A 24,335-nucleotide genomic window follows, 5' to 3' on the forward strand; every position below is an offset into this window, starting at 1 on the left:
CAAAACACACAGCCACACAAAGTGGGAAAAGTTTGTCATATGTAGGATTTATTTACAATTTGTATTTACAGATATTTTTTCTCAAAATCTTCTCTGTACACATTATTTTAAATTCAAGAACCACTACCTCTGTCAGCCACACAGTATTATTTTACATCGTTGTAAGTACACAAGAGGCGAAAGACAGGGAAAGTCTTTTCTATCTTCTTCCATTTTGGTTTTTATAAGCATATTTTCAGTTCTGGATAATTGGAGAGAAAACAAACAAAAAAAAAGTAAATAAAATAAAAAGAGAGCAGCTGACTGAAGGTGTCTGAATTGTTCGTGCACGAGAGAATGTTAACGGAGGAGGACAGAAAACGGACTCTCACCAGATAGCACTTTGGCCTTCATCACCATGGTGATGTGTGTGTGTGTGTTTGCCGGGAGACAGTGGGTTACCGTCAGGCTGACTTGACTGGTAGCTCACGAACGCATTTGTTTATTCAACCATTTCTCCTCACACAGGAACGAGTCGGCAGCTCCTTCTTGTGAATGGGAAATTGCCCTAATTTGACATGAGAGCAAAAATAGAGAAACTCTGAAAGGAAGGGGTTAGATGCCATAAATTCAACGCTTCCCCCCCCCCAGAAGGATCATACCACCCACACATTCTCATATGTCACATATAGAAAACGATCTACTGCCATGTTTGAAATCTAAATGCCCCATTTTATTGTATAGCTAATGGTGACTAACGTACCCAGAAACAGATTTGCACATCCATATTTTTTCTTTTCTCAAACTCCTGTCTGCAGAACAATAACATCCTTCAAGTCCACCTGAGGTCAAAAAACAAAACCCTCGGATCTCCAGTCAGGCACAGCTTAACAGGCGTGTCATTGTAAACAGCACAAAGGAACCAAACCACAAACAGGAGAAGACATCTTTTAAAATGCTGACTGAAAGAATACATCTCATACCATAAAAATAAAAAATAGAGCGAGGAAATGTAGGCTATTATTAAATTAAGTCCAGTTTTTCCATGACGGAGAGCGTTGGAGATGAGGAGCTTGCATTAAAAACAAAATCCCCATGTGATCAAAGAATGACGGCGTCTCGAAAGAAATCACAAACTCCTGAAACCCCTGTCCCTCTTCTTCCATTTCCCCTCCACACACACACACACACACCATCTTTGTCATGTCATAGATGTCTCATTACTCTCACCACACCGCCCTTCTCCCAATATCATAGCAACATGTTGTTACTGGCTGTAAACAGAGCAAAGTACGTAACAAGGAGGGAAAATAATCCTTGTTGAGCAGCAGGTCATCTGCAGATAGGCCGTAGCTAAATAAACTTTCTATCTGTGATTGTTCATGTTCAGCTATATGCACAAATTACATTTGGTTTAAATCCTTTCCAATAGGGGTTAGGATTTATCTGAATTTCTGGCAAAGGGAGCAGTACTTCTGAAAAAAGGTGAAGGTACAGATTACTTTTTTTTTTTTGAGACACTTACGCTCCTAAATAAAAAGAGCACTTTGTTTTCGAGTGTGTCTAATAAAATCTCCAGGATGTCACAGCTTTTAATCTGATGATATGCCCTGGATCAACTTGGAATCTGTGCAGAATCTTAAGAACAAACTGCACACAAATAGTTAATAGTTACTGCGTTGATCATGTGACAGCGGCTGACGCTGCCGACGCACAATTCAGTTAAGATGGACCAAATATGAGTTATTACTTTGCTATAACTCATAATAACCTGCTTCTTACGTGTTCATAGGCATTAAGATTGATCAGGAGGAAGGACAGCATGAAAAGCACAGACTGAGCGCAGACGCTTTTGATAGTGTGGAGCTTTTCTTCGCGGAACATTACAGGACTGTGTTTGAGAAGGAGAGAGAAGCATAAAGTAACAATCAATAATCTTAATTAAAGGCAAAAATTGTTCAGATGGGATCTTCTGTGCAAGAACAAATTTAAGCTTTCCGAATCGGAATGCAGATTTATTTATTTTTTTACGACCCTATGAATCCATTTGTTTCGCACCACGGTAAGCACACAGTCAGTGCATCGTGTTACCGAGTGGATTTCTGGCTCTCGCCACTTGTGTGTTCTGAGGTAGTCCTTGTTTCAGAGTGGCGGGGGGGCCCGGTTCATAGATTTTTCTCCAGTGGGTCTGAGGGGAAACCTAACAAGCTGTTTTACTCATAATGGCCAAAAGGAGCCTATCTGACTGTGTTTGTCTTACACTCTACGTTGAAGATTCATGTGTCTGGTTTATGGAAGGAGATGCCGGTCCACTCGTGGACTGATGCAAACTGGCACAAACCAGGCGGAGGAGGCGCCACGGCCCGAAGGAGTCACGTTCCTCCAAGCTGTGCTGTAACAAGGAGAGAGGGATGAAATATGTAAACCGGCGAGCGCAACGCCCTTTCTCCATCTTTTCTTGTCTTTATAAAACAGGAAAAAGGTGACATATCTACCTCTGGTAAAGAAAACCAATGCACTGCCATAGCACTGGCAATACCAATAAGTGCGTTTTTTGTTTTTTTCTGATCCAAGGCCTGCAATGATGAGCAACGTGTCCCTTCATCAGGTCTGAGGCTGCCAGCTGGGACGGACTGACCCCCCAACAAATAGCTGCAATGAAGAGGATTCAGCTCTGGACTGATGGAGTGCACGTTTCAGAGCTAATCCAAGAAAAGAAGAAAAAAAAAAAAGGCTCCACATCAACATGTTCGAATGTTACGCCCACACGTCCTCTCAGTGGTTGATTCAAATCTCTTAGAAGCAGAAAGGCCCACTGGGCGATACAGGTAAGGGAGGTTTCAAGGTTCTTCCGCAATAGAATTCTTTGAGTTTACCAGAAGACTGCAAGACCAGAAGGGAATGGGAAGGGGGGGGGGGGGGGGGGTGACTGCAGGGAGCCACGCTCATCATCTCTTGTAGTGGTTGGGCGCATCGGCGAACGCAAACTTCAACCTGTACGCTTCAGCCAGCAGTACGCTCACTTCTTCATTGCCCCAGTGCATTGTGGGAAGGTTCTGCAGGAGGATCATCAAACCCTGTTGAGAGAAAAAGAGAGGAAAATATAGTTTGGGGAATTGCATGAAAAATAAAAAAGGCGAGAAATCAGTTTTGAGAGTTGCGAAAAACAGAAGTATTTCAGAAGGAGATGAATCCACGCCCGTGAACAACACAAGACGAGGAAAGACGGGCGCGTCACAATAGTTCGTATTTAATTAGACCACAGAGCTACATCCCACTTTGTCTTAACAGCAGGAATGAATGAAGACAGAAATGAAATTGGTTTTGAGCAACCGTACAGTCCTTAATTATCTAAACGCAAAAAAAATAAAAGGTGCAAAATCTCCTCGCATCACGATACACAGGTGCCGGGGTAGCAGACCGGTGGAGCCATGCGTCTATCGCTTTGATTTCCTTCCCTCCTCTTTGAGCGACACAGATGTTTGGGTACAGGGGAAAAGAAAATCAGGAGAATAAAGTGTCAGGTTTAATTCGGCGGAGCTCAAGCCTTTCCCTCGATTCCTGTTCAGTACATTACGATGCGAGTAAGAAGACAGCCAACAGTGACACCCCCCCCCCACACACACACACACACGCACGCACAGGTTCAATCTCACTGGCTAATGCCTCCCCTCTCAAAGGGGAATGAGACTGTTAGCACTGAGACAGGCTGAGTCTGCGCGCGAGTACGTGCGTGTTATGGATCAGCGTCCCGGGAGCTTTCATCATCCGGGCTGAAATCATTGCCGTGACAACAAGGTTTACAACCAATCATGGCGCTGATAATCACAATGAAGGACAAATCACGTCGGGTCGTCTGGTGTCAACAATCATCTGACTCCTGAGCAGGACGCTGGCATCTCGGAGGTTAGCGACAGTGTTGCAAAAAGTATTTTGACACCGCTGTAAAGTATTTGAATGTACTTCTAATGAATGCTAAAGTGCTTCTAAATCTTTATGCATATCACACTCGGCTTTCTCCAACTGATTACAAAGTCAAACTACACAAAACTTTGAGCGGGCATACACACACACACACAAAAAAGCAGGAGCACTTTGTATTGTTTTACCCACCCAGGTATTAAACTTGAGACGCTCCATTATTTTCCCCTCCATGAACGTTTTTAATGAGCCATCGAGACGACCCATTAAGACTTTTCAACAAACAGCATTTGTATTCTGAGCGAGGGTGGAAGAGAACAAGGTTTTTTTCTTCTTCAGTTAATTAAGCTCCAGCCTGGCATCCCAGCCTGATTTTAGAGATTACTCGGTGGCTGTTTCACCTCCTTCTGAATAACGAAACTCAGCTGCATCTCAGTTTTGATGTGTAAGAATATGATATATATATATATATATATATATACCCTCTCTTCGTTAAATTGTAGCCGGTGATTATTTCTTGGCTGACAATCCGGAGCCTCCGGCCCCAACAAAGTGCACCCCCCCCTACTGCAACAATATAAAAAATTATAATTAAATAAACTTACGAGTGTTTAAAACATTCAGAGAGCAACCGCCTCCAGAGTCGTCAAACATGAAACAAGCCACTTTATATCACTCTCATTAAAATGTTTGTTCAAGAGCTTAAAAAAAAGAATAGACACCCCTTCCAGGAGAAGACCTGCACCCTGACTTTGAAAAGGATGATCTAATGATGTACCCCTTTAGTTTCTGTGAAGGATGAAGAGAGAAGGGGAGCGGAAGAAAGAGCAGGAGGCAGCCCGATCAGAATTCAGCTCGGCTTCCTCTCATCTGTATTCAGTGGAACATCACTTTATCAGTTCTCTCCTTTCAACGCTCACTCCTGTCTGCCGTTCACACGTGCATACACGCATTCACAATCCGCCAGCGCTGCTTACGGCTAAAAGGGATGCATGGGTGCCTTCGTCTGCTGGAAATGTGCGTTTGTGTTGCTTGCGTCTTCTGGGGCGAGAACAATCAAGGTTAAAAAAAAAAAAAAAAAAGAAGGGAACAATTCTTGAGCTGCAGATGCCTTGCTAAAAAAAAACATGGCAGGCTAATTAAGCTGGATGCTAAAAGGCAATAACAACGAAGGAGCTTGGCGTGTTTGCCTGTCTGAGAGCACACAGTTCATGAGTATGTACGCTATGGATTTATATGAACGTGTGCATAGTATTCTCTGCATCGCCCTCGTAGCCTGAACGCCCGCGGCGAGACATCGTGTACATCCCCTATTGCTGCAGGGCCTCAGGCATGTCAGGAAAGAGGAACGCTTCCCTGTGAAATAGCAACAATTCAGTTCGCATGCTCGCCGAAGACAGCGGAACAGGAATGCCGCCATACTGTGTCGGTTTAGCTTGAACAGGTTAGACTAGATCAGGGGTGGGCAAACTTTTTGATTCGCGGGCCACAATAGGTTCCAAAATTTGACAGAGGGGCCGAACCAAGAACAGATGGATGGAGTGTTTGTGTGAGCTAATATAAATGACACATGAAAGCTATTGCATTAAAGGATTTGGCCTTTTACAGGCAGCATTACAGGGAAAGGTCAAATGAATGAGGTTTAATTAGAATACAATTTTATTTAATTATATCATTTGGACAAGTTTGGCGGGCCGGATTAAAAAGACCAACGGGCCGCATATGGCCCCCGGGCCTGGGTTTGCCCATGTCTGGACTAGATGCTACTTTGTGTGCAATGGTTGACTTCTTAAACGCAGCCCTGTGTGGACACCGTTGCAGAGCTCTACATTCAGGAGTACGTTTCAACGATGGCGTGGCATTGCTGCAATTAATGGTTGCACTTAGCGATGCAAATATAAAGCTGTATAAACAAATGTCAGACAAAAAACGCCATCAATAACTTCAGCTATATCGCTCTATTACTCAACCTGAGATCGACATACACTTCTCATCTGGTCCTAGCTTGTGCTCGTCACACTGTGCATTGGATAACAACAAACGGTCGTCTTTCTGAACCCAGGGGGAAGTCTTTAGTCATTTGACCTCTTTTTCCTGCTCCAAAAGGCTGCTTTTCATCTTTGCAATTTGCTCTTGGCGAAACCTGAATAGAACTCCAATGAGGGTGTTTGGTAGGTCTGAACCTTGGAGGAGCTTCCTTATTCATTCAGAGATGTTCCTTGAAATAAGGACAGTCCAGTCAAACACTACCTGGCTTGTCGTTTGTGATGTACCAGACCCGTCCATCCTCTCTGTGAAGCTGCTGAGGTGGAAACTTTTCGGCAAAACCCTCCTAAACCTTTTCAACACCAATTGTTGTACTCCAGAAGAAAGACCTCCCACAGTCTAATCAGGTGTTTCAGCCAACAGGCGACACACCCAAACGAACGGCGTACACGTGAGCACACTCGCATATGCTCCGCCACACAAGTACGCACCCTCGGTGACTGAGGAGCTTCATTAAAAGCATAATTCTGTGTGGTAACCATCTGCTGGCTATCACTTCTGTTGGGCTAATGACTTTAATACGGGTTTAATCGCATACATCTCGCTGTCAGAGGGGAATGCTGCAGTCGCTCCACTCCACACAGGTGGCAACACTCCACCCTGAGAGGCCTTAAGTGTCTGCATGAACGAGCACGAGAGTGTGCATTTGCACAATGCATGAAATTCAATGTATGTTTAGTGTTTGTTTGGTGTTTGTGGATAGTTGTGCATGCAATTAGAAGCCAAGAGTGGAATGCAAGCTTTAAAGACGTGGAGTTGCATGTGGAGATGTATGCATGCGTGTCTGCTTTGCTGTTAGAAACCAGTGAAAGAGATGATACATCAAATTGACACACAGGCAAGGCATGAAAAGAGACAGAAATGTGTGTTCAAGGCAAAAACTGTGTACATCGAAAGCTTTGGAGTGAGTGTGCTTTCTCAGTAATTCAGGAATGAATAGGAAGAAATATCCCACAATATGAACACATACTTTGATTTGTCTTTACTGTATATATCGAGCAAAAAAAAAAAAAGCCACACCTCTCCGTCTCATCTCTCAAACACCTGGCAAGGCATAAAGTGGTTGATGGTTATTGATACAGAGATCTTTCCCTCAAAAGCAGAATGAGAAAAATGGTTTCACAGACAGACAAGGCCACTGTCAAGTGGAATTTATTTGCTGTTCCTCTTTTTATCGTTTTAACCTGCATGTGGCTGGAGCAGCTGATTTAATGCGCTCATATCCTGAGTCAAAGACATTAAGACACTTATTTTTTTTGTCAAGAAGGTGTTTGTGAACACACAGTTAAATGTAGGTGACCGTAGGAGGTGAAGCCTCACACTCTAAAAACTATGAAATGTAAATGGAGCTGCCTGCTGTAAGGGCATCTGCAGAAGTTATACACGTAGGAATACACACCCTCACACCTACACACACACACACACACACACAACCCCCCCCCCCCCCCATAAAATGACAGATCACTTTTTATCAGTCCATTCTTGTGAACTAAGCAGGTTTTTGCTGGTCCAATGAGAGGGTGAAGAGTGAAGTGAGTAGAAGGACCTGCAAGGTGCCTTTCTGCCTCTCCAGTAGGGACAACTTCACGTCCCTGCAGCAAGCAACAAAAGCCCTGGAGAAATTAATGGGGCAGAGATGATAGGTGTTGATATGCACACAAATGCCCAAAGACAGACGTGCGGACACAAAATGGAAAACGCCCGGAGTAGTTCTTGTGTTTCCTTGACGTGTAATCATTCCACCTTGGACCTCCTTCAACTGGCATGAACTTGCACATAGACACACCGTTGCACACATGCATGCACACCCTTACACGTATGTGCTAATATACCTTGGTAGCTGATACTGGTAATAGTGTTTCCCAGCACCCTGAGGTGTAATGGCCCTCGGCACGGCTCTGTTGGGGCCATTAGCTTTCTGTAGCTCGTATAATTACACAAAATGTGGCACTCTGGCGAACAGTAGGTGCTAATGCAGGTGTGTGAGTACAAAGTAGCTCTGTGAGGCTGACACATCTCTGCGGCAGCTGCCTACCGTGTGTCACTATGCGTGTCAGTAGGGTGCGTGAAGTGGGGGGGTGACATAGAACACAGGGCTAAAGACATGATATCATGCTTAAATGCTTATTGTTACTTAATGCTGCACATCATTCTGGAACCATTCTGTTTCACAATATTCATCGGTAGAAAATTACATCTCCGCAGAATAATTTTGCAACAGACAGCTGCCCATCAGTAGGAAACGGATGCATGCTTAAAAAAACGGCCCTCAGCAGAGCACATAACTCCGCCAAGACGCAGCAGGACTATCAAGATTGCTCATCAGTTTAGGCAATGTGAGTAATGTAAATATGAGTGTTATTGTAAAATCCATACAATATGCTCCGAGAAAAAAATAAAGAACAAATCAAAGTCATAGGGTTTAAAAATGTTTGTTCATTCATGAGAGAGAGGCTTTAACAGCTGCCTGTCGGAGAGGTCGGGAGGTTCGAGACATCTAAAGCGCATATTGAATTCCCACGGCGGTAATCCGGCTTTTCTCTGAGGAAATATTTTAGCAGCAAAACATAATTTGACAGAATTGCAATAAACAAAAGTTAAAGACAACAGCTGTGGCGTGTCACAAGTTATGTTTAGCAATAGCGGCTACATCTTGAGGCGCGCTCATGCTAGTTTGTCGCAAGACACTGAATCCAAAAGTGATAAACACGGTTCATCCCGAGCTGCCGTAACAGAAAATCAATGGGGCCACTGTCTCTGTCCAAGGTGCTGAACCTGGCATGATGAGACGCTGCTGCTTTGAAGCTGTGGGTGATTTGGTTCAGTGCCTTGAATAGAAATAACACCCCAGTTTCTTCATCACAGCACTGCCAAGACACACACACACACACACACACCTATTTCATGTGGCTTCCTATTTATATCTGGGACATCTGAGAGGGAGGTGTTTAAGGCTGTACTATATTATCAAGTTTATCACTCATACTCACTAATTAATAACAATAAAACTTCAAATCCACAAATGGACCATTGATGCAGCACTCTCCCTTCGACAGTGGCAATCAGCCCCCACAATACAAGCAGTCATGCATAAATATTCAAATTATTTGATTAAACTCAGGTACGCACTGCTATGAATGACAAAATGTTGTGTACAATGTTTCACAGTACTTTGTAGGATTCAAATGGACGGATGGATGTCAGCTCTGCCTTGGGAGTCTTTTAAACATTTATGCCGTGTAGCTTCTGCTTCAGCACAAACAAAGGACTGATTAGATGCAAAAGGAGTGTTTTTATAAATCTGGAAGCGGCTCTGCCTTTATACCCACAGAGTGACGGAAGAAAGAAGATGCTAATAATGAATTAAGACTGCGCATGCGGATACATACATGATTTGAGTAACATTTATGTTTTCGGCTTGGGGTTATTGTTTCCCTTAAGGGTGTATTTATCTTAAACGGAAGTGAAATATATCTTACTGGTAGAGTCAGCTTTCTTATTTCATTTAGATATAGTCACTGTAATTGTCTTGCCAAATAACATTTCCAAGACATGACTGTGTTTGTGTCACATGTTTCATTATACTAGTCTAGATTTAGTTAGTGTGTGTTGTTTTCAAGTAACAGAGACACTGAGAAACACATTTGTGTTCTTGCCAACAATTAACAATTTTGGTAAGCATGGACCAAAATGTGTGGGTGTTATTGTGCTGAGGTTATTATTTCGGACAACCCATCCTCTTCTACATCTTACAGAAGCAACTATTTTGTTGATTTAATTTTAAACATTAAATTATTTTATGAGACAATAAACGTATATTTCTCTGCTCTCCACAGTTCAGTTCCGTGAGCAGAATTTATCTTGTGCCAGTCCCCCACCAGTCAGTGCCTTCTTCAATGACACGTTTTTCACCTTTGCAAAAACGCAGCCAGAAGCAACAAGTATGAAAACATTACTACTGCTCCTCCGTGTATTCAAGCATTCACAGTATTTTTTCACTCTGCTTGTCGTAGTTTCACTTTTCAAGACCTTCAACATCAGAGTTCAAGAGTAGTCAATATTTTAAAAATTGCCCATTAGCAAAGAAAAGTCTTGAAAATGTCCAGTTTCACAGTTTCAAACATGCAAGATCAATAATGCAAATATAAATAAACTGCTAATCCGCTGCAGAGCATTTCTTTTGTTTATCTTTCTTGATATATGCCTTGATTCAGGGTTAAAGAGATCTTCAAATTAACATTTTAAATCAGATGCTCCAGTCCATTCCACAAATCCCCATTCCTCCTCCTTCCTTAAAAATATATTTCATCTTCACTTTTGCTTGCCACTCCTGATTGTTTATTCCCAACATGTGGGTTCATACTGATGTTTATTTGGCATTTTTGCACTAATTTATGCACTAAAGGGCATGCAGTGGGCTTGAAAGCCAATCATCCCACACAGGATTGTTTGAGGTGATAAATGCTTTTAATAGACTACTGGCAGTAGCAAACCAGTGCATTGGTAAACCAAGCATGCTGTACCACATCTGACGACTGCAGACTTCCACACCGATTCGGCACATGAGTAAATGGGATTTAATTTAAAGCTCACTTGAGTGGTCAGTAATGAAGAGCACGTAGGTGAAGAGACACTAGTGAAAGACAAATGTCTCAGAATAAGAGCCAAGTAATTCCTTATACAGTATTAATTCTGATGCTTTCCTCAGATTTGTTCCTATTGTTTCGCACAAGTAGATTCATTCAACAGATCGAGAGCAGCACTCAATCAACTGGGTGATTATTAAAAGTTGTTTACCAGGGGTGGTCTTGTCTCATTTTCAACACTATTGTCTACAGTGCCATCCATCAGAGGAGCTGCAGAACTCTGAGTGGTGCACTTGATTCAAGCCAAGTTTGGGAATAAAGTCAAGGGAGAAAAATGAGGACATCTGGTCATGATGAATCTGTGAAAATGATGGAATTAATCAGAGCAAGGACCCTGCCTTTTTCTGGAAATTGTCGGGCGGTAATGTTAATGGGTGCCATTAAGCTATTAGTTTTGCACACATATGCAGTGAAGTGTTTCAGAAGAGCCTCCATGGAAAGCAACAAGCATCCACAGTTTAGGTGGCCATTCTCTATATGGTCATTTCTATTTTTACAAGTTACTACACAAAGTACATTTCTAGTGGAGGGTTCTATGGACTTCACTGGTGACATTTCCTCTGGCATAACATTGGTTAAAAGCGATGTGCACACTGAAATAAGTCCACTTAAATGGGTACATATCCAATCATTTGTCTTGATGTCTGTCAAGGACATGCTTTATTCTGATAATTCCACAGAATGACCCGATAACAGACTAAGCGGTTTAGAAAATGAATGAGTACTTAAATTACAGTAAATCTAACTAGCAAGCGAGCATTTCCCAGAAAGTGAAACTGGAACGTGCTTAAGCTAGAAGTTGAGGACTCACTTCTCTGTATAATAGAACAATTAATCCTAGACAAAGTTGTGTCCTCAGTCAAAATGATTGAAATAGAGCTGACATTTGTAGAACACGTTGCTTCCACTGGAGTGCCCTCCATTCCTTTTTTGTCAAGGCAGCCTAACCCAAGACATTCTCCACAGATAACTGATCTGAGGACAGACGTTGATATTTAAAAAAGGTCCACAGTTTTTCACACACCATTAATTAAAGTGAAAGCAAACCTTTGTCTCCTCCTTTCTATCCTCTACCTCTCATTTCCCTTCCTCACTCCAGCTCCTATTTAGCACCAGATTACATCATCTTTGATAAAACATGTATTTTCTTGTATTTGGAAACTACCGATAAGTGAGATAGTTGCATTGCAAAAGCAGGCACTGTTGACTAATTTTTTACAAACTTTTGTGCAACAACCCGAAAGAACCCTTGTGTACTCAAATTTCAAAATATAAAAAAAAACAAGAAATAAACTTTACATAAAGTTCAAATGTAGAAAATACAAAAAAGCTTAAAATATTATATTTATATCACATATGCCTAAACTGCTATGTAGAGTTAGCAAGATATGCTGTGGTGCAAAAATAATATTATGAACTAACAGAAAGAGAGACAGACATATAATAACTAAATCCATAGTAATTTTTTATTATTATTTTATCAGGGGTCAAATAAAAATATACTTAACAATTTTAGATTTCCAAGACTCCAGTGTAGGTCCACAAATGAAGCTGCAGGTTTCGCTCAGACATTTAGTGGCGTTAGCACAGACTGTTAGGAGATGTTGCTGACTGTGCTGTCTCTACTAAAAACAGAGCATGCCGGCATAAAATCTCGCCATTTGACACAGTCTATGAATGTGGGAATAAAATGGTTAATTATTGCATGTTTTTTTTTTTGTTGAGCATATGCTTTGATTGACAGAGGAAACGCATGAAAAACTTAGCCATGCAGTTCAGGTCTGCAGTTAGCTGAGGCGGAACGGTGAAAGGTAGATTGCTTGGGGAGTGCCATGTTCCTCCCCGCTTTTCATTTAGCAACCCAATCCAATCCCAAAACTAGGAGATGCACAGTTACTCTTAAACTACATTCGATAATATTGCATGAATGATTCTTTTATGCATAAAAAATAAAAAATAAAACTATTAAAGATCTAATAAGTCAGTCATGTGGTGTCATGCAGTTCTGCTCCTCACATTCTGCATTTTATATAAAAGACAATAAGCGACACTTTTTTTTCTCCCCGAGTTGGAAAGCTGCGCTGCACACATTCAGGGTTGTGCCTATTAGCAGACATCCTTTAAAATAACTTGTTTTTTTCCCCCAATACATTTAAAAATATGCATTTTTCAAAAATAACTCCACAGCATTGAGAAGTGGTGATAGCTATGAGAAAGTAGTAATGTATCAATACAAGTAATTAATTAATACACAGGTTTCCATTACATTACTGTTAAAACAAAATCAAACACTTTACTGATTTGTCACTCAATAATCGTGGTGTGACATGCAGTAAGCTTGTAAAATAATAATAATAACAATAATTCCTTTCAGGAATGAATACAACTAAACAAATGTTAGAAATGAGCAACACAGGAATAAAGAAACACAGTGTCTTGAAATTTGAAATAGAGAAAAAACAAAACAGTGACATAAACACGGAAAAAAGAGATGATAACAATGCCACGAGGGCTGCTGGCCAAAGCGTGCGGAGATAAGAGCCATTCAACAGGCTCTGAAGAACCTGGCAGCCAACGTTTGAACTTCAAGGCACAGTGGATCAGAGGCAGAATTCTCTTGGAATTAAACCACTAAATCTGAGCAGAGCAGAATCCTTTACTTCTTCACTTTCCCCAAAGACTCTAATCTGATACTAAAAAGATATTTACTTGGTCAATTCATGTAAAAATTAATAAAAAAATCTTATATCAAAGCACTATTAGGACGGGAAAGAATAACAAACCAGTTTGGGTGTTTTAGTAGATTAATATCTGAATGTTGTATGAATGAAAAACAATACAGACAAACTGAGCCAGATTACATACATACGAACAAACCAACCTAAAAGACAGGTGTGCAGACCACTTCTCAGAAAGGCACAATTAAACAAGTGATAGAGAAACATTTTCCGTTTACTGTGTGTGTGTGTGTGTGTGTACATGATGTGACTGTCGTATTGAAGGGATTAATGAGATCCATTATACTGACAGTATTTATTGAATTTAATTTCCCCATCCCTTCTGTCAGAGTTCCCATTGTACTCTTACTGTACAGTATTTGGTCTCTTCCCCATCCCTTCTGCCAGAGTTCCTGTTGTACTCGTACTGTATTTGGTCTCTTCCCCAACCCTAATGTTGCAGTCTTTGTTGTACCTTTGTGTCCTCACAGGTTTTGGAACAATATAGGCTTCAAAAGAGCAAACTGGTGTGCACACATCCAACAGTAGAACAGGCTGCAGGAGAAGAAAGAAAAAAGGTCGGCACACAACATGTGCTTCCATCGAGACACTTCTTTTCAGGGATAGCCTTTGTTATTCCAGCAACACAATGCCAAGTCTCAGTCAGCATTCATATTTACACAGCATCCTGCTTTTTGGAAGCACAACTAACACTGCTTTTTATTTTCTTTGAGAATCCTCAGTCCTCTACAATGACTGCAGGAACATACATACATAACATTGCAGTCAATTGAGGTTAAAATCAGTTCAATATCTTGGTTGATTATTGAATTTGACACAGTCATGTAGGGTGGGGACCTCTATTTAACAACCGAATTACATCTGGATTGGATACTGTCACATTTTTTTAAATGGGGGTATGTTTCGATTTAGCAGGATTACGGAAAAAGTGAGTGATCCGGAAACCTGTCTGGATACAAAAAAAAAGCATGATTTTCCAATTTAGTCAGAAAGGGGTCCGATATGCTCTATAATGGAAAATGTCTTCCGGATTCTAATCCAGAATAACGGCAGGAAAAAATATGACATTTTAACATTAAAATCCATTTGCGTATTCAAAAATCAACAATTTAGAACCTAGACCCAGATACGCGGTTGAAAATGGATGGATGGATGGAATTTAGAACCTTTTGATGATGATCCAGATCACTATGTGGACTGTGTAAATCCAAATATGAGGGGAATGAGCTGCTTGGCGAAGGTCTGTGCTCTCTGAGTGGTTTTCTACTTCTGAATGTATCCATATAGAGTGTATTACATATTTAAATTGGACCAAATTTGAAACTGCATTTCTTCCTAACCCCAGTAGCTCGAAGAACACAGAAGCACAAACTCTGATGCATGTCTCAATAGGCTGAAGAAAAAAACCCAAGCATCTTCAGATAAATCAGAAATGGAAGAAAAAGTGATGATTTCAAATGTGCTTGAACTTCAGTTAAGATGAGAAAATTAGTCGCTCCATGTCTCATTTTCAAACTCAGACAGTCTCCAACATCTGTCAGTGTGTATCGGCTCTAATCAACTCCATCTCCATCTAACGCTCGGATTCTAAAGATCTGTAACCGCAGCCTGCTGGCACTAAGGATTTATTCTGAATCACGACATGAAAGGAGTGACATAAAAGATTGTGTGATGGCACTTACTTAGCTGAAATTGTATTAGCATTGAACTCTCTTGTTCAGTTTGAACCCCAGAGGCCAGATGTCTGAGGTGAGACATTCATCATTCAAGTCAGCGGTAATATACCTCGAGAATGATTTTCATAAATACAAATTTACAACTTGAACTATAATCCAGGGTATCATCTAAAATTATGTTGTCCTTAAAGAGGGCATATTCTACCCTTTTTCCACAAGTTAACACAGTTCCCAGACACTTGTATGAAATATCTGACAGTCTGTGGTCAAAATAGCAAACCGATTCTGCCATTTGCTGCCTCGTCTCCACGTCTGACTTTGTAGTTTGTTTGGTGATCTAGCCAGTAAGAGTAGCGATATTGGGGTGGGTGAAAAGTGTGGCTCCAGTTGTGGTATTTGTGTCAAATGTTCCAGTTTGCAAGGTAATAAAAATAATACAGCTGGCCACAGTGCACAGCCATGAATGAAGACCAAGACAAAGGCACGCTTTGAGCTATACGATGATGTTAGCTTGATAATCACCAGCTGGACACGTGTTTTACTTGGTATTGTCTGTGATACAGCAGGTCTATTTGCTCGAATGCCTAATCTGTTCTTTTTCATTCATCTCTTCTTTAATTGTAACTTTTTTTTAAAAGTTTTCTTTAGGTGGGCACTGAAAAGAACAAACAAAAAGAGCAATACAAAGATCACGAAACAAAGGGACCAGCCCAAAGAACAAAGTGGATGTTAGAATGAGATGATATACGAATGTGCTGCGACTGTTAAGAAGTTGGGTCCCCCAGCGATCTGGCAACCAAAGTCACCTTCTGCCAGCTGTCTACTGTCATCTACTAATGCACTCACAATGACTTTTGAACCTCACAGTTAATGACCAGGGAGGTAATGGAGAGGAATATAGGTCAGGCAGCTCCGCAACTGCAGTCTGCTGGACTGGGTAGATGCTTTTTTTGCACTCATCTCAGGATAAAGCTTGGTGGAGAATATCACCACCACCAGATGGAAACATGCAAAGTTTGTCTTTATGCACACACATTACCTGAAAATCCCGTTCCTCTAGAATTTCTTTCCTCCACCTCACCAGGAAGGCAGCACACACATAGAGGTGGAAATGGGAGAAGCCCTCAGGTTCAGCCTAGTGAGGGAGAGATCATAGGCTTGATTTATGACAAGTCTAGCATTTCATCGGCAATAAATTAAAAAGGTACCATCATAGCACTGTAGTTTTGTAGAAATTGAAGCCGAAGGATTCAAGCGAAGCGTGAAAGTACCGTTCCTTTTATGTTCGATTTATGAATGAAATGTCATCTCACTTTCAATCCAAACATTTTAATTTTCAGAATGACAGAAATGAAGAAAGCTACAAATCCCGTACTCTCAGCACAGCCTTTTAAAAATTTATTTCAGGCCGGCTCACTTTTTTTTTTATCACCAGGCAATGAGAGAGATAATTCAATATGAAGAAATGAAAAGGTTAAGATGTTACTTTTTCTATTCATTTTTTCTTTCAATGTCATGTCACAGAGAACTACCAGGCCCTTTACATGCCAGTAAACAAGGTGCTCCCATAAAGGTGGAATTCAGTGTCCAAATGTGTGATGTTTCTTTTCGTTAGTTAGCGACCCATTAATTGTAAATTGTACAATGTGGTGTTAAAGAAGCATTGCCACACTAAACCATACTCTTTATACTACAGGTACTCTTTTTTTTTAATATTTTTGTTTCTTTAAAAACAAACACAATTAATTCTATGTTATGCTCTGAAATTACTAAAGAACCTAATGTAAAGCAGTCATGTTTATTCCTCACATTTCCATTTACAGGATTCCAAGCTGTCGTAGTAGTCCGTCCTATTTTGAGTATCGAGACATGCACGTTGCTCTTTAATCACCATATTCATCTGTGTACATCAATGAGCAATAACTCTGCAGGAATGAACGGAAACGGCCTTTTCTGCTGTGTTAATTGAATTCCCCTTGAGGGAAGACAGAACGAATAAATAGATGAAAAGAGGATGGACAGATTCAAACACTGAGCATCATCATACTTGATTCTATTGCCGTTCATTCTTGGCAAATCCTCCGTACAGCTTTTTGTGCACCTTTTGATTGGGTTTCCTCTTGTTCTACTTATCATTGAGATGAATCCATTTTCAAAATTTTAAAGTGTGTGTTTCTTTGAGTGTGTATAAAAAAAAAAGAGAGAAACTGAGGACTACAAAGAGCAACAAGCATCGCATTGAGAGTAAATTCCTTTTATTTAAAAAGCAGGGTGTTTGTGAACAGTGAAGCGTAGCGTGATGTGTGCTGTAAAATGGCAGGTGACTGGCTTGTTAGTTTAACCCTGCAGCTCCAGTCCAGACAACAGAGGAAAGCAAACACACAAACACAGATAATTGAGTGTACTTCTGGCAGACCACAATGTCTACCTCTCACAGAAGATTTGTACAGATTGAATTTTTCATTCTTTCATTCTCTGCCTCTTCATCTATCCCCTGCCTTCGCAGCTTGTCCCCATCAATTTATCAATCCTTCTTTACTATTTCTAATCAACACGAGGAATATTTCACAAAATATAAAGTGGCTGATTCCATATTGAAAAAAAACCCTTGATTTTCATAAAATCAAAGATTTCAGTCAAGCATTCTTGCAATTGAGATACATTTAAAGTTGGTTCCACAATGAATTTCAAATCTTTTGCGTCTCTTTTGTTCAATGGAAGCCCGGCTAATGACACCATATGTGAGCTGCTTTATGTGGTGAAACCCATTCATTTAGTATATCACTGTGTTTCAGGGGGAATGCCTGTGGTTCCATTGCTTCAGTAGTCAAAGTACATATTGATTTAGTAACACTATGTATGGGACAATTATTCAGCTGGATTATTATCAAAATGTGTGCGCATGTATTATCTGTTAATATAATATTGTTGATAAATTGGTCTTTAGCTGACTGATAGTGAAGCTCTTTTAGGTATTAATCAGAAAGCTTATTCCTGCTGAAGCAATCAGATTAGTTTACGGGAACGCGTTGAGAACTGATTAATCGTTTAAGTCATTCGTCAAGCAAAATGCCAAATGTTCCTTCTAGAAATGAAAATTTTCCAGTTCCTCATTTAACCTCATCGCACCCTCAAAATATTAATATCTGTGGGTTTTGGACTGTTTGGGACTGTCAACATTGATCTCCGGCTTTCCGATCACCCATCACTCTCTTAGTCCACCTTCTACCTTTAATTTCACCGGTTCCGCCCCAACTGTCCCCACCTAGCCCCATCCCACCACTCAAGGCTTAACGCCTTCCTCATCATTATGATTTGCAAAATAAAGTTTGTCATGTGAGTCAAGGTGACTCTGTCTAACTTGTCTCTACCTCTTTTCCTTCTACATTGTTATGTTTGGTCATCCCCCACACTCCCACCCCCCGCGTCAGGGCAGCCATATTGGCTGAGGCAGGCGAGACTGCCTGACAAGCGCTGCTGATCAAGGAACAGAGGAAAAAGGGAAGTGGGAAAAAGCAGTGAGGGAAATAGGGTTATGGAGCCAGCAGGAGAAGAGCCAAGGGAAAATATGATGGGGAATGCATGAGAGACGAAGAAGGTGGGAGGGTAAAGGTAAAAAGAGTAGGCAAAGGGAGTGTGGAATATCAAATGAAAGCGAGAGGCTTTATTGCAATGTCAGAGTGTCTTTAAACTGCTGCGCTGGCTGTGCCACTAGTCTCATCCCTCCAAAACAAACCAGCCTGATGTGGGACTAACTTGATAGCCTGACAAAACAACTTCAGACAAGGTGAAAAGGTGACAGCACTGGGGAGTAAAGCAACATGAAAAATGAGCACACTTAAATCAGTTTAGACTTAAAGGGGTAGCAGTTTTGTTATTTTTTTTTACATTTATTCAATTCTGCATAATGCTACATGCAGTGGCGTCATTATTGATATTAACTATAAAATGATGTCCTTCAGTAAGTTATCCCCTTTGCTGGCAGTGAGACATAGCGCAGAGAGGAGAAAAGAAAATGTCATAGTAGACAGAATTTATAGAGGAAAACTAGAACACTTCCATCCCAAACTGTGCTTCTCCTTCTCCCTGCCTCTCCATACACATTTTAATTTGGAGAGTATTAAAGTAAACCAAAGTCCATCCATCCAACCATCTATCATAACAAAGATATATGAAAATAGAACTTTCTGAAGCTGTTCAGCATCTTTTTAAATTTGACAGAATTACTTTCATAGGTTCCTATGAGAAACAACACAATGAGAAATTTTGACATTATAATGCAACCTGGTACTGTACATTAAATCTGCCATAAATGCTACCATGGTGACGTGTAATATTATGTCATATTTATGCTGCAAGTGTGACAGACCGACAATGAAAGAGTGGGTGTGTGCATTTGAGGATGTGGACTTTATCATCTGGGTCCTCGGCCTGCATGACGCCTCAAGCTTCAAAAACGTCTAGTGGTGAAATATAATGGTTTTAAAAGCTTTCTATGTAAAACCAAACCAGGAAAAGCTGGGTCAAGTACATAGATGTAATATTTTACCTATTATTTAATATGTTGGTCAATAAGAAAAAGCAAAAATGGTACATAATACAATACTCATCACTGGTAAATTACTAGTAAGATTCAAATTGTATGGTATTTAAGTTGAAGTTCAGCTTTCATGCAGCCACAAATTTAAGGCATATTTTAATAATATCTGCTGTGAGCAACACACAGTGAACGTACGAAATACACAGCTGATTCCCTCTGCTTTATAATAAAAAAGAATTCCAGCAGGAGCTGACACATCTGATTACATCTTACACAGTGTCTTTTTTTAATATGCCTCGAAACAACACTAAACAGCTCCCTGCCTCTCAAACTCAGCCATCCATTTAGAAAAGGACCATATTTCACAACCTTAAAATGTCACAGTATCTCATGGAAGGCATACTAATTCCGCCACACTGAGCTACTTGCTAATTTCATGCTCCATGCAACAGGGATAATTTGGTCTCTGTCTTGTCCAACTTGTATGTATGTCTGCTGAATGGAAGAGATGTCTGTGAAAGTTCACTCATTTTTAATTCTCCTTTTTCCTCTTCTGAAGATAGATAATGTCAAAAATAGGCAAAAAGTGTAAAAATAAATAAATGGAGAGTGAGGCTTAGGGTTAAATATACCAAAATGGAGGGTAGAAAAAAGAGAAAAAAAAGAAAAGATAATGAGCAGTGACTGCAGATAGAAAGGCAGAAAGAGATGAGAGAAATGAAGAGAAGATGGCCTATGCTGGATCAGGCTACTGAACAGATGGCCACGCCACAGCGGAGATGTTAGAACACTCAGGTTAAAATCTCCCCTGGAACACACAGACAGGCTCAGTGGCAAAAGGCTGGTAATAAACAGGTCTTCCTGTTTATTACCAGCATTTGTCAGACACACCACTCGAGTTTTCGGTGCTTTTTTTCTGTTTTATTGTGATTGAATGCTGTCAGGATGTTCGTCTAAAATCGTGTTCAGAAATCCAGTTTGTTTTGAACACATGTATCAAACCAAAGGCCGGTGGAAGCGTACCCTGAAAAGAATAGCATTTGCACAATATAATTCGATTTGACATTATAAGTATAGTGCACATATACATCTTGTTGAAGAGTTTGGACTGATTACATTGGTAACTTACGACCCAGCCACATTTCAGTAGATGGAGAACATTTGGCTGAGAGGCTAAATAAGAATATAAATGACAGATAGAGTGTGACTCTCATCTCTGTAAGAGAGGCTACATTTAGCAAATGTCTATGCAGATGACATGCACATCTTCCCTGAGGAAATATCCCATCTGCAGCAACAGTCAGAGAAGACAGCTTGCCTCCAGCCAGCATTGAATTTGTTCATAAAAGGTTAAACCTAAATGAATTATTTATTTATGGGGAGAAATGACAGAATACAAGTCATGACAGGCAACGAGTGTTTTTTTTTTTTTTTTTTTTTTACATCAGCTGGCTTAGTATTTGCTGATAAGATAAGATTTGATCAGCTGTTTATGACAGACCAACATCTCTAACAGAGCACAGCTAGGTACTTTTTGTGACAGACCAAGGCCGACTTCTGTCAATGAGGAACTAATGGAAGAAATAGCCATGTACTGCACCATGACAGGAAGGGACTTGGACAAAAGCAAGCACAAAAGACCACAACAAACACTTTAGGATGTCTTAATGGAACCACTCTAATAGAGGATGATGTATAAGGCTTACAGTACTGAGCAAGCAAGGCCTTGTGATTGTGAAGGATTGACCACTGAGATAGAGTTTGGGAAAGCGCTGATGCCGTTCTAAGTAGTTTTGAATGGGTTTGGATGAGATGCATATCCAATTAACTGAAGTGGCCCAAATCTCCACTGGGTTGCATGTTGCGTTTTGTCTTTCAGAGGTGTCATCTGAATGCGAGTGTGACTGAGAAATGCAAAAAGATAAGCAAAAGATAGTCAAGCAAATCTGGGAGTTGAAGGAAGAGATGAAGATAGAGAACGATAAAAGAAGTGCTGAAAAGCAAAGAATAAAAAAAGAGCGGGTGCACTTGACATAAACAGCACTGTACCTCGCTGTCAGCACTACTGAAAGTTTCATGAGTGGAATTAGTCTAATATCCCACCAGGATAGAACAGGAGACAGGGGATTGTGACAACTCCTGCCAACTAAGGTGAATATGGGTGTTGCGTGTCGTCTGTAAGGGCGTGTGGGAGCCCTGGTTCGAACGACATTGTTAAACATCAAATATTTAGAGGATGTATTACAAGTAGAACGTGCACTCAGGTGCTGTCAAGTCACTGCAGAGCAACAGCACTGTTGAATCATTTATTCCTTGTGTGTGTTTTAGACTAAGTCGACAATGCACGCCTGAGTGTAGTCTCTGCTGCTGGGTACAATAATAAAGATTTAAGACCTGCTATGACATTGGTTTTCTTTGCTACATCCAATAAATCCAATCCCATTTCATTTGTTTAGGGGTCATCAGATACATATAAAAAGGGTCTGATGGATTGTTAACATAACCCAGTAGGACTACTCTAAAGGAAACATGACAATAAGCCTCAGTCACATGTGGCGTCGCAAAATCCGGCGGGCTAGTAGAAGGGGTCAATTGTTGAATTTTGAGGCTGTACATGCGTCTCGAACAGCGAAATCTCATTTCGACAGCGCTCTTTTAGACGTTTTGACCAAATGTTTGTTAACCCGACCATATTTCACTTGCCTCAACCATTTGTTTCCTGAATGCTAACCAACAACTTTTGGATGTCTAATATACCGGTAATCAACAGCATGAACACTCCAGGAACCGCAACAAAGTTCTAGAATTAAGTAATCAGATGAGCCTGTGCTATTGAAAGGTGTGAGATAATAATAATAGTAATTCAGTTGATAAGGACATGCATTGGATCAATCCAAAAATCATGTGTGAACAAGTGAGTACAATTCAAATGTAAGCTGTTACTTGAAATCAAAAGTTCCCACTGTTCTCTCTTCTAAATGTAGGTTATGATATGCAAATGAGAAACAAATTGTAATCAAATGTCAGGACAAAGGCTTCTTTTCTATGATGATGTGAACTCATTTGCAAATCAGAACCTTTTATGCTGTTCATTAGCATGCTGTTGTGTCTGTCTAACTTATTTTCCTCATTGCATTGTGTTTTATTCCATCTCTCTTCATATCATAGAGACTATTCTTCATCCGATCTGAGCCACTTAAAGAGACTACACCTTAATATTGGCAACAATATTAGTAAAAACTTTTATATAAAGAGCATGTTTCAGCATGACATGACCAAACCTTGAGCGTTCTCATTTCTCAATTACTCATCCTGTCAATCATTTCACCAAAAATAACTTACGGTAAGTAACAAGGGAAGCAATCCGAAGCAATGAGTCAGAGAAGCTGCCAGTGCGGCAACAGGACTCAGCTATGTGAAAGGAGAGTCGGCACTATCTGCTGCGCCACGCTCTGAAATGTGAACGCTGTACAAGTACAAGATGTTCCTCTAAAATCTACACTCGTATTTCCAGGTTCATTACCACTGCATCACCGCTGACCCAGCAGTTTCATACCATCAGAGGAAATCCTGTGCTAGCACGGATCAATTACTGCAAGTAGGATTATGGCAACGTTGTTCCTTGGAATTGAGAAATTTATTATTGAAAGTTTTTTGCATGATTCAAATTCAATAAAGCATTTAAAAAAAGATAACACAGATTCAAAGTTTCATGAAGAAAATTGTCATTTTTCAAGTGTATCAGTTTCAATAGTGCAAAGTCTGCTGAACTTGAGTTTTAAGTATTAACTATAATTAACAATACTTTTGTAGCAACTGCAACAATTTTAAACAATCACATCAAACACAAACATAAGAAGGGAACGTTTGAGCTTTTATGGGTTACGAACCTCTTAGTTACAAATATCTAATGTGGCTCAGAGTTCAATTAGAGTTCACAGATTCATGTGGTAATATCCATCTGAACTATGTTTTACTCAAGTCTGTGGATAAAGCCCTTTGTTCTTCATATTTTATGGCATCTTTCACCTTTTCTCATTCTACCCCTCTCACATACCGGTACACATTTCTGCAACTAAGTCACATATACAGTGGGCTGTTTAATTTGACTGAAGTTAATCATTTATGCTGTCAGCTTTGTGCAAATGATGGTTTATTATGCCCTCATTTATCTTCCACAACCACTTCAGATTTGTGGAAATGTCATAGCTAAGATTTATGGAAACATTAGATTGAGTTCTACAATTCAGTTTTAATAAGAAATGACAGGATGTGTGGAGGCAAAAAAAAAAAACAATTATGATATGAATTACAAATAATTAAACTATTAATCGACCAAGTTATCTCATTAGGCAACATAAAGGACTTGCTAAGATGACAACAGACTAGGAATCATTTCGTAAATTCAACAGCCTCAGTTGGACCGACAAACTATCCTATCTAATTAAACACTGTAATGTAATGTATCACACACCCCCAGCCTGGACCTGGAACATCTACACATGTTCCAGCATAGACACACACACCATAATCAATCAACAGCAGACATTAACGTTTCTGACAATGCAAACTGGTGTCTGTATAAAAAGTAGGTGCTAAGCTCTGTGCAGCAGAACAAGCAAGTTGGCACATCTTTGACTGGGCTCAGCTTCCTGGTCTAGATGACACTCCTATATCCAGTCAAAATGAAGTTATAGGCTTTGTTTATATCAATATACAAAAATAGAGCACTCAGATGTAAATAAATGTAAATAAAAAACAATTCAAATAGAGCTATAAATCAAATTGG

At 40.2% G+C, this 24,335-nt stretch overlaps 1 protein-coding gene across 1 annotated transcript in view; it reads right to left on the minus strand.

The window, feature by feature from the left end:
- Positions 1-1,859: 1,859 nt before the first annotated feature.
- Positions 1,860-24,335, minus strand: part of tbc1d22a (TBC1 domain family, member 22a) — an 87,272-nt gene continuing 64,796 nt past the window's right edge. Inside the window, exons 14-15 of the mRNA XM_068755065.1 lie at positions 16,046-16,141; positions 1,860-3,056 (exon numbers count right to left, since the gene is read on the minus strand). Coding sequence (XP_068611166.1) covers positions 2,928-3,056; positions 16,046-16,141 — 225 coding nt within the window. The 3' untranslated portion in view covers positions 1,860-2,927. The remainder of the gene's footprint in view (positions 3,057-16,045; positions 16,142-24,335) is intronic.

The sequence above is a fragment of the Brachionichthys hirsutus genome, chromosome 22 (genome assembly GCF_040956055.1).
Source record: "Brachionichthys hirsutus isolate HB-005 chromosome 22, CSIRO-AGI_Bhir_v1, whole genome shotgun sequence".
Lineage (NCBI taxonomy): Eukaryota > Metazoa > Chordata > Actinopteri > Lophiiformes > Brachionichthyidae > Brachionichthys > Brachionichthys hirsutus.